The sequence below is a fragment of the Eleginops maclovinus genome, chromosome 11 (genome assembly GCF_036324505.1).
Source record: "Eleginops maclovinus isolate JMC-PN-2008 ecotype Puerto Natales chromosome 11, JC_Emac_rtc_rv5, whole genome shotgun sequence".
In the NCBI taxonomy this organism is placed as follows: domain Eukaryota; kingdom Metazoa; phylum Chordata; class Actinopteri; order Perciformes; family Eleginopidae; genus Eleginops; species Eleginops maclovinus.
The window spans coordinates 16,682,720-16,693,183 of NC_086359.1; the positions used below are offsets into that span (position 1 = coordinate 16,682,720).

Genomic DNA, 10,464 nt, shown 5'->3' on the forward strand with positions numbered 1-10,464 from the left:
GTGGTGTGTGTGTGTGGCAGAAGTCTGTGGGCTGCCAAGTCATAAGTGCCTCCTTGAATGGGGGAAAGGTCTTTGCAGTCATGAGCGGCTGAGGAATGTACACTCAAAACCAAGGAAACATTTGCTTCTGTTATTTTCAGATGGAAATAGATACATTTACTAAGAATTCAACCAATTTACAAACATGTCATCAATTTTAAAGACATTCTTACATTATGTCCGGGAAAAACAAGAAAATCCTTTGCATTTTTTTCTGAAACTAACAGTGCAAGTCTTTTTAAATGTTGTACATTCCCAAACATGTTTCTCACTGTTCTAGTCTGCACCATGAGGTACATAGATGGTCTCAGGGGTCGTGTAACCCTTTGCTTTCCTTTTGGTAAAGATTGTTTGGATCAATTTGAGAACAAATATCTTAGATGTTCCTGGAGGGAAATATTTTTCAAGGACCATCTGGTTAAGACTGTATTTTGTGAATCGTAGTCAACCCTAAACATGACTTCTAGTCAATCCAGACGATGCACAATGTTTTAGTAATAGAAGAGTTAATGAAATCATTCCCAAACTTAAAAAAAAGCAATCCATTTTTTGTTATCTCATATTGATCCTTTGGCAATGTGCTGCACCTCTTGCTTAGCACAAGCAGTGCTGTTTTGGGATTGTGTGGGTCTCTGGTTCTGTTGCACTCCGTAGTGCAGAAACACAGTCCACTGTATACGTTTGGCCTGGAGTTACCCGTTTTCCCATCTCTCTGCTCTTTATCCAGAAAATATCGAGGTGTGCCGACTCCCCTTTCGGGGTCTGAGAGGATTGATGCACTGAGATACCAACGTATAAAGAAGGCCAAGAAGATGATGATGAACAACAATAACTCAAAGTCCAGAAAGAAAGCAGGTGTGAACCCAGTTCCTGTTTGTTTGAACTTTGAAGTTTAATGGGGTTTTCCCTTACCTGTAGTGTGTTATATAGGTTTATGTGCATGTAAATGATTTGCTAAGGCTAAGATCTCAGAGTTTCTTAACCCTCACACTCTCCCCTTGCCTGAAATGCCTCCATTGGACTCCTTTGTTTACTTCTGTAACATAATGACATCACTATGTAACACCTGTGTTTTTATTGGCTAGAGCTCCAACACATTGTACACTGAAACGTTCATTGACTTTCTCAAATGTATTATGTCAACAGCTTCCACATAACTGTATTAGGTTAGTTGAAAGCAATAATAATAAGTTTAAACTAATATTTTTTACATGATGGCTAAGGGGCGGGACATTGCCAGCTCTAAGCGGTTCCTTCCCCTCTGCATGTTTGTCTGTGTACCTGTAAGCAGTATATATATATATGTAAATGGTAAAAGAAAAAACACAAAGGAGGGCATAACAGTTGGTTAACAATGAAACGGGTGATACAGTATCATTTCTAATGTTGTGGTGTTTATACTTACCAAATTTGTCTTATCCAGATGTATGTGCTGTTTCAATCCCCTGTTTTGTTGTATAAGCTATTGATGTGTAACGTGTGATGTGGTAGATAGACTAATGATTTCAGGTGAAAGAAACTGAAACGTTGACTTTAACGTTTAAATCAAAAATGAATTTAATTAAACACAATATTTCAGTTTTTTCAGTGTGGTAACATTGGGACAGGAAACGACTAATAAAGTCATGTCAGTGGGATAAATATGCAGAACAGCCTGCAACATGCCACCGTGAGTCGTTGAGGCTATGACGGACTTTGTATCTCCCCTCCTCTAGGTGTCTCCACCTCTCAGACCCAGCAGGCCTACACCTCTCAGGTACTCCAGCCCGAAGAAGTTCTCTACCTCCGCAAGAAGAAGAAACGACCCATCCTCCACGACCCTTATACTCGCTTTTCTGCTCTGCTGTACCGCCGCCCTCCGAGGGAGGACCAGAAGGCTATTTTGGCCAGCATGGACAACATAGACCTAGACCATGCAACCCTCCTCTGAAAGCCCATAAGGACAAAATTACAACCATGCAATATTCTCTCATTCCAAAATCACTACCAGAACGAACAAAAACCAACAAAGATGTTTGCAATTTATTGTTTTTAAAGGGGATTTGCACTCAATTTCAGCAATCAGATTGGGTACATTGTGTAGCTACGCCCTTGGTCAGTTCAATCTGCACTAGTAAGCATTCTGCAGAATTCAATCTGTGATAGCAACAACTGTACCTGGAAGAATTATATCAAGAACCGGGAAGATTTACAGATTGTGTGTGAAATGCTGATCCAAATTTACATTTTGTGATATTGCAGCATTTACAACTTGGAATGGCATCACATAATGCAGTCCTAGTTCCAAGGATTATTTGAATACTACTGATTGGGATGCACAAATGCACAACTGCGACATACTGTATGTATTAAGTACGGTAGTGCCCCCCTCAAAAAATCAGTTTAAACTTTAGCGATTCAAATCAAAACGATAGCTGCCACAATTTTCCAAAGTTTTACTCCAGTGCAAAAAGATAAGTTAAAAAAAGAGGCAATACAAGTGCCCGTTTTCCACATCTAATACAATTCTAAAAAAAGTCCAGTGTTACCCTTTTCAAATTCGAACACGTTTCTTGTGTTAATTGCCCCCCAAAAATCCCTGCCGGTCTCCGTTTACAGCCCCTTACAACAAATCTTCTCCGCCAGCAACGTTTATATCTGCAGAGAAACTCGCCTCACAAATGTGTTATCTCACTTCCTACTAAATATACCTCAGAGCACAGGACACGACACCACACAACCACCAGGATCAGCCAGCAGAGCAAACTAGCCTTTTTATATATCTTTAATCATAATTACTTTTCTTGAAACATGGTGAAGATTTTCTTTATTATATTTACTACTTTTTAGTTTGTTAGAAGTCCATATCTGGATTTATTTCAGTTTATCTCTCAGAATGATAATGATCTTTAACATTCTGTTCTTCTGTAAATGATCAGGACTGACAAACACACAACCCTGGACTACTTTACTCAGCCTACTGAAGGAATAATCTTAATCCTTAATGAATAATGTAATTCAGCAGCGAATCACACAGGGGCTTATTGTACTTTTGCATTTCATGTACTTGTAACAAACAGGCAAAATCTAAATTAAACTATTTTCAGTCATTCTGTATAAAGCCATGTAATTGCTCCAATTCGCTTAAGCTTCATCTCATCACTGTTTGCACTGGAGCAAAATCTTGTCCATTTCCTCAGATTTGTGTCGCTTCTTTACACAAGTTTGTGAGCTTTAGGTAGTGTAGAGGACACCAAATCCTATTCACAATAGTTATGCCAAAAATAGTCAAATAAAAAAATGAACAACACATAGTCGAGGATAAGAGTCTGTGCCATAGTATATGATAGTATTTTATTCATATATATATATTCGAGGGCATACAAAATAATGGCTTTGTTTGGCCTTAATTGAGCTTCTGGTAACCTGCTTCACTTGTGTCCAATTTGTATTTTTTATTTGTGCATTAGTGCATGCATGTGTGAGTATCAGCCTCTTTGTATTTTGTCTCTTTATGTGTTTGTCATTTGATGTGGAGATGCTGAGAGGAGTGTCATCACTTAAGGAAAAAGAACGTGGCATTAAGAGAAATACAAAGTGAGACAAACTATGTGTGGGTCACTGGAAAAGGCAGTTTTGTTTACATGTGATGGTTAAATTTGCCTGTCAAACTGAGATGGAAATATGGACACTAAGGGGCTAAAATGTGTTTTGTTGAATAAGTAAACACAGTGCCATAACATTAGAAACTAAACTATATCACACATACTGCACCTCATGTAAGATTCAACAAACAATGGCAGTGTATTGTACCCATTTCGTTGCTGTGGGTCTTGTTTTTGCTCAAAAGGTGCTCCATTTCTCCAAAAGTTGTTTTCATGTACAGAAGTTATGGACTCATATCTTAGGCTCTTTATTCTAAATGAAAGCGGTGTCCATGTTCTGATGTTATTGATATGTATTTTAATCATGTATTTATTTGTTTGATTTCTTTATTGTGATTTTAAGCAGACTCGTACTGTACCACTCCAAGTTAGTCTTCTTAAACAAACCACATGTTAAGTGACTAAATGTGGTTGCTTTATTAAGATATTTCCACAATGATTGCTTACAAAATGAGGCATTTCGAGTTTTTCAAAAAGCTGACCTCTCATGTCATATTAGATATTTAGAGTTCAGAAAAATTGATGAAGAGATGTGATGTGATTTATTCAACACAACAGGAAATACTAACTTTGTCTCCTGAAAGCAATCATCATTCTTAAACACACAAAAACATGACAGAAATGTACTGACTCAGAACATATCCAGCATACTGGAATAAAGTTCCAAATCAATCGTACAGATACATAAAAGATACTTCAGTTTTTAAAAAAAGCAGCAATTATATTTAAAGAGCTTGTGCCTTTATGATTATTATTATCCTCCAGCATTGGAGCAGCTAATATTTAAGTATTGTGTCTGTCAACATAATGCACTTATTGTGGAAATAACTTTACAATACAATTACACCTGCAACTAAAAGTAAAACCACAGTCTCTTTTTCCAAAGATTCTAAAGTCTGGCGAGCCTAGAGGAAGGTTCATGTGACAGCAACTTGCTTTTAGCTGCTTCGTAAGGCACTGAGCGAAGTGATGACTGAAACATATCAGAGGCCATCCCATCAGGTGCTAAGCAGTGGTGTCAAACAGGCTGCTCTTCAGCCTACGGTGCTAAGCAAACCATGAAGTAAAGCTGTACTAATGAGTATATATTTAAATAACTACAAATGCCACTTCCAGTTTAACAACTGTCATTGCTGTGTTGCTGTCTTGATTTGTTCTGCTGCCTGTGTTTCATAGCATAGATGGTTAAAGGGCAATGAACAAATTAAAAACCCTCTTCTTCCACAAAGGCTTTTTATAACTGCAGGCACTCTGATGCAAAATGTTCTCCAAGTCAACATGTTGTATGGTACTTTGTTGCTATCGAATACCATTGGTTTCACGCTTTTTATAGATATGTTTAGGTCAGATATAATAAGAAGGGTGTCATAGTTTTGTTTGAAAAGGATGTTCACTGCAGACTTTGTGTTGATCTATGGAGGGAATTCAAAGAATGACTGTAGGCACTTTGTTTGATTTGTTAAATTACTTTGGCTTTGTACCTTCCAGAATGATAGAGGAGCCATTGCAAATGCATGTGTTTATGGAAAGACAAGGTGACTAGCCTAAAGGGAGAGTTTGATTGCGATCAATTGACAATGATTTCCCATATTAGATTATTTAATAACTTAGAAATTAGCAATATGTTTTGTTTTGAGAGCAGACCATTTCCAAAAATGTAATTCAAAAGAATCACTATTTTCCACCAGTGCTGGAAAGTTTTAGATTTGTAACTATTTTAACTCAGTTGATATAAAAAATAATCTAAAACAGAACTAACTGACATGGCCAAGCTGTATTTTATCAACATATTAACCGAATACAACAAGTCTCATCTTACAATTACCCCACATTTAAAAACCAAAGCACAGACAGAAATTACATAAGATCCAAAATATACATTATTTTAATTATTCCTTAATTGTAAAAGAAAAAGTGATTCTTGTTCAAATTGGTCAATAATATGCATGTAGATAGAATAATTAATTTGAAATATGGTCAAATGTCTATCTTGTTCTATTTAGATGCTCCTGTGACATTAGACTGTCTATCTGAGCCCAGTGAAGGTCCAAGCAAGAAGAAATAAACAGGATTAGCCTCTATCATCTCCAAATGCTTTGGAAAAAAAGCGCTGAAATGTACATTGCTCTGTTCATACTAAAAGTTCAGTGCTATACCTTGTTTTGGTCAAATATAGATATTGAGTTCACTAACAAAATCCTGAAGATTCAATGTCACATGACAACTCTTAAAAACAGAGGTGATGGGAAATTGTCTCTGTGTGACTGTTGAGCTATTTCCTCACCAAGGACTTTAATGAGACTCATCTGAACAAGGCTGAGGGCTGAGTCAGATCTAAAGTAATGTATACTTCCTAATGTGCCAGTGAGAATGGTTTCATGTATACTGAAAGATACTTACATGGGACATTTGGACGGTCCAGAAATAGGGAAAATAGGGCCAGTGCCAGAACAACATTCTGTATTTGTGTAAGAGAAGCATGATGCAAACAGCTGTCTGTATTTTAAGCTGAAGCCAATGGAACAGCTAGGATTAGCTCAAAGTTAAAGTTGAGCAATCAGTTTATCCCAATGATTTAAAATTCCAAATTTGACACGTTTTCAGTTGTGCCACAGCATTGACATGCAATAAAAAGCACATGTGGTGCGGTTAGATGCGTTCAGTGTAATTGAAGCTGTTACTAGAATTATTTCTAAATGATGTGGTGATTTAGGGGAGGTAGATTTGCTCTTTACTACTCTGTGATGTCGATTACTTTATATTTCTATTGTACGTGCAACTTCACAAACTAGTCTGGAGAAAACAGAAGTGGTCCATATTAAAGCTCTAGTTGTCCAATTGCAGTCTTGTGTTTAGTACAGAATAGATGTTTTGGTGAATTACCCCGGCCAGGATTTATTACAGATGTATGTACCATAAGGAGGGACAATCTGAGTAACTTTGTGAAATGGTTCTACACTTAAAGAAAACAGTGATGATTTGCAGTTGAAGTAGCTTAAAATAGTTATGTTTGTGGTGTTTCTAAAGAAATAGAATCAAATTGTTTTCATCATTCTCAGTACTGTATCACTCTTGAGCTGAGGAGACGTTATGCTCGGGCTGGACGATGCTTTAGGGGAGACTAAGCATGGCTTTGTTGAGGACGTTTGGCTTGGGGAACTGCTTTTATTCCATACGCTGTGGAGAATCTCTGGTGCTAACACATGCTGCACAACTACAACCTTTTTGTTGCCTCCATGTTGGAACCATATTGAGTTGATGTTGAAACTCACCTCTGAATTCTCTGCATCTGATAAATAAAACTGCCTCATTATTTTCCTTATTTCCACACTGAAAAAAACTAAACATTGACTTTAATGAAATGTATTATGACAGATTTCACATAACTGTATTAGGTTTGTTGAAAGCAATAATATAAGGTTTAAATATAAAAAGATTAGGTTCAACTTAATAGTATTGCTTTAAACTGACCTTATACAGTTATGTGAAACTTGTAGACATAATACATTTGATTCGAGTCAACGTTAAAGTTTTTTCAGTGCAAAAGAAAAGCAGATCTTTAGCAAATTTGGCCGAAATGAGAAATTTAAAGACTACTGAAATATTACAATAAAAAGAAAACATTTTCTCATCAGACTTGGCACTGAGGATGCACTGAGGCAGATACTTAAGTAAACCACATTTGAGAAAAACTTGTATAAATCATCAGTGTATTCATAGCAACACGGCGGAGTATTGAGTATCAACTTTTGTCCTAACTCAAGTGTACAAAAAAAGCATTACAGATTTGAGATATGAAAAAAAAAACATTTTGTTACACTGTGTAAATAATATCTCAAATAAGCTTACCTTGTCATATATATTTTTTGTAGAATAAAATATGATGCACATCAACTATATTGAAGACTTGAGTGGGAACTGAGTAGTGTAGGGTCTGCTTCAGTGATATATCATGATGTACCAGACCAACGTCTATGTGTGAGTGATGGAAATCTTCTAGAAATGAATTTAATATTATAGAGCAAGGAATTATAGAGAAAAAAAAACATATATAAATAGATATAAATATATTATCATGGAACCAAAACGGTTACCTGAGTATCTATATTTGGTGACAGTAATTGTTTTCAAGAATGTATAAGTCTATATTGTATAATTTTTATATCAATGTTTTGCTCTATACTGTAGCAATGCAGAATCTTACATAACGTAGAGAAATATGTTTTTCTGTTCAAAAGAGAATGGTGCATCCACTGTACTGTATATCTCCCTGTCTGATACACAGAAACCCAGAGAACATACAGCAATCTAGTTATTATAGCAACCTACATTTGGTGTGATTAGCAACTGTAATTGTTGAGTTATTTGTGGGCCATCATCTAACACTGAAAAAACTGAAGCGCTGATTTTAATTAAATGTATTATGTCAGCAAATTTCACACAACTGTACTTGGTTATTTGAAAGCAAAAATACTAAGTTTAACCTTTTTATTTAAACTTAATATTTTTGATTTCAACTAACCTAATACAGCTATGTGAAATTTGTTGACATAATACATTTAATTAAAGTCAATGTTTCAGTTTATTCAGTGAACCACACTTCTCATTTGTCCTTTTGGGGGACAGTGATTTTGCTCGCGCTATTTTATTGTTTTCAATATTTTTTCGGCTTGACGGAATTGTGAGAATATGTTTCCCTATGTCACTCCCTTTGCAATCTTTAACACAGCAGAGCACAACAATATAAATGTATAATCATCTTCACAAACTGTGCAGCGGGAAATGTTTCACAGCGTGTATTCACAGTATGTAAGTCAAAGTGCTTCATGATGCTGCTTTGAAACGACATATTGGGCAAGTTAATATGAACGTTCTGTTGCCTTTTGCTTAACTTTACTCTTAATTCAATGCTGTACATTGCCAAAAAACACCTCATATACATTCAGACAACTGGTGCTATTACAAACATCTGTGGTGCTTTTTTTTTTAAGTTAGAATATTTCCTTGTTTTATACAAAATGTAGCTACACAATCCTGTACTGTACTGTAGGTTACTCTACTGTAAGTCATCATGTGACCTGGTTCAGTCGTTTGTTTTGATGGTTCACTTTGACTGCTGTTGTTTCAGGGAATACGCAGATCAGATAACATTTTGAGTGGCGTTTTAAAGCAAGGAAATGTGATAGGACATTCATTTGAGCATACATGTCATTATGAATTATATTGGGATTGAGTTTATGATTTTGGTGATCATTTTGCACCTCAAAAGTCTAATGTATTGGTTGTGCACACATTGTGTTTGGTGCTGAGTTAACACTCACCGTGACTTTTTTAATCATCTTAGACAGTCAGATCTCTCTCTAGTCTTTCTATCAGGTCAGGTTTAACACACTCAGTCCCTCTGCAGGTACCCTTTTATTGTTCAGTATAAACAACATGATGACAGGAGGGACTGATGTAAGACTTCCACTCTCCTTCAGGTCATTATTCTTCTGCAGCTGAGCTACGCCATCACCCACCACCAGATGGGGCTGTTGCTCATAAGGGACACCTGTTACTAAGACCACAACAAGCGTTGAAATATTTTCTCATTAAGATACTTTTTGAATGTAGTTCAACTTTTTGGAGTCTCTTTTCACAAAATATTTATGTTTGTGTACATGATGTTGATTTATCTATTGTTTTTCATCACAAAATGCAATACAAGTTGAAGAACAAACTGAAGTTGTCTCCTCGTAATTGTTCTGCCCTCCTGAAATGTGTGAATAGGTTTGAGTTACAGAGTTTGTTTTAATTTTGTATTGTTCCCTTCCGGAAAACAACCAAAACATGTGTGTGTGTTCACTGTTACAGATGAGCTGTACCTCAAAATGTCTCTATTTATGGGAAACTTCACTCCACACATGTAACTATTAAGTTTTTTATGTTCACCATCTCAGAGAACTTAGCACTCATGATGCCTTTTATATTTGTCGGCACAAACACTAAAAAGAATGTATGGCTATTGTATATCCTGCTCACTCCCACTCTTCCTAAAATTGAAGCTTTTAAAGCAACCTGTCAGTTTTTTTGTATTTCAAATGTCTTGGTATGCTTGTTGTTAGTTGTATATTCAAAATGGTGTATATTACATCAGTCTTTATTTATTAAAATGTTTAAATTTTCTAAGATGACTTCATGTTATTGATCGAAGTGGTCCTCATCACTTGATGCTCTTTATATATATTATTGTAGAGCTATTCTATGCATCATATTAAAGGGGCCCTATACATTAAAGCATGTAAACATGTCACCGTAGAGACACACACTTGACAATTAGCAAAGCAGGGCCTTTTAAGGGCCATATCATTTCTATTTATTTATCATGTACGTTTCAGTCAAAAAGTTGTGACAAAGGCTCAGAGGGTCTCGAAAGTTAGTGTGTTCCATTGTAATGCTGAGCGAGATATAATTATCTCAAACACAACATCAAGATCTTCAAAGGTATTGGGTAATAGATATGAATTACATTTCATGTGATAAAGCTTGTAAAACCACTGGCATGGTCCTTTAGAGTCTAAGGCAATGAAAGAATTCAAGAGAGGCTGATTTAAAGCATGTGAATAAAGCACCAAACATTTATTAAACAACTTTCCAAATATACTTTTAAACGGCAGATCTAATTTCAACTTACATTGTGAGGAGAATACACAGACCGTTTATTGTTGGCAAAATAAAATACATATTGCAAAAACCTGTTAAGAGACAAACATGGAAAAATTGTAATGTGGTTATTTGAAAC

At 35.9% G+C, this 10,464-nt stretch overlaps 1 protein-coding gene across 1 annotated transcript in view; it reads left to right on the forward strand.

Moving 5' to 3' along the window:
• LOC134872766 (protein turtle homolog B-like) overlaps positions 1-8,117 on the forward strand; it is an 86,847-nt gene extending 78,730 nt beyond the window's left edge. Inside the window, exons 19-20 of the mRNA XM_063896197.1 lie at positions 767-894; positions 1,755-8,117. Of these exons, the coding sequence (XP_063752267.1) occupies positions 767-894; positions 1,755-1,969 (343 nt within the window). The 3' untranslated portion in view covers positions 1,970-8,117. The remainder of the gene's footprint in view (positions 1-766; positions 895-1,754) is intronic.
• Positions 8,118-10,464: the final 2,347 nt, after the last annotated feature.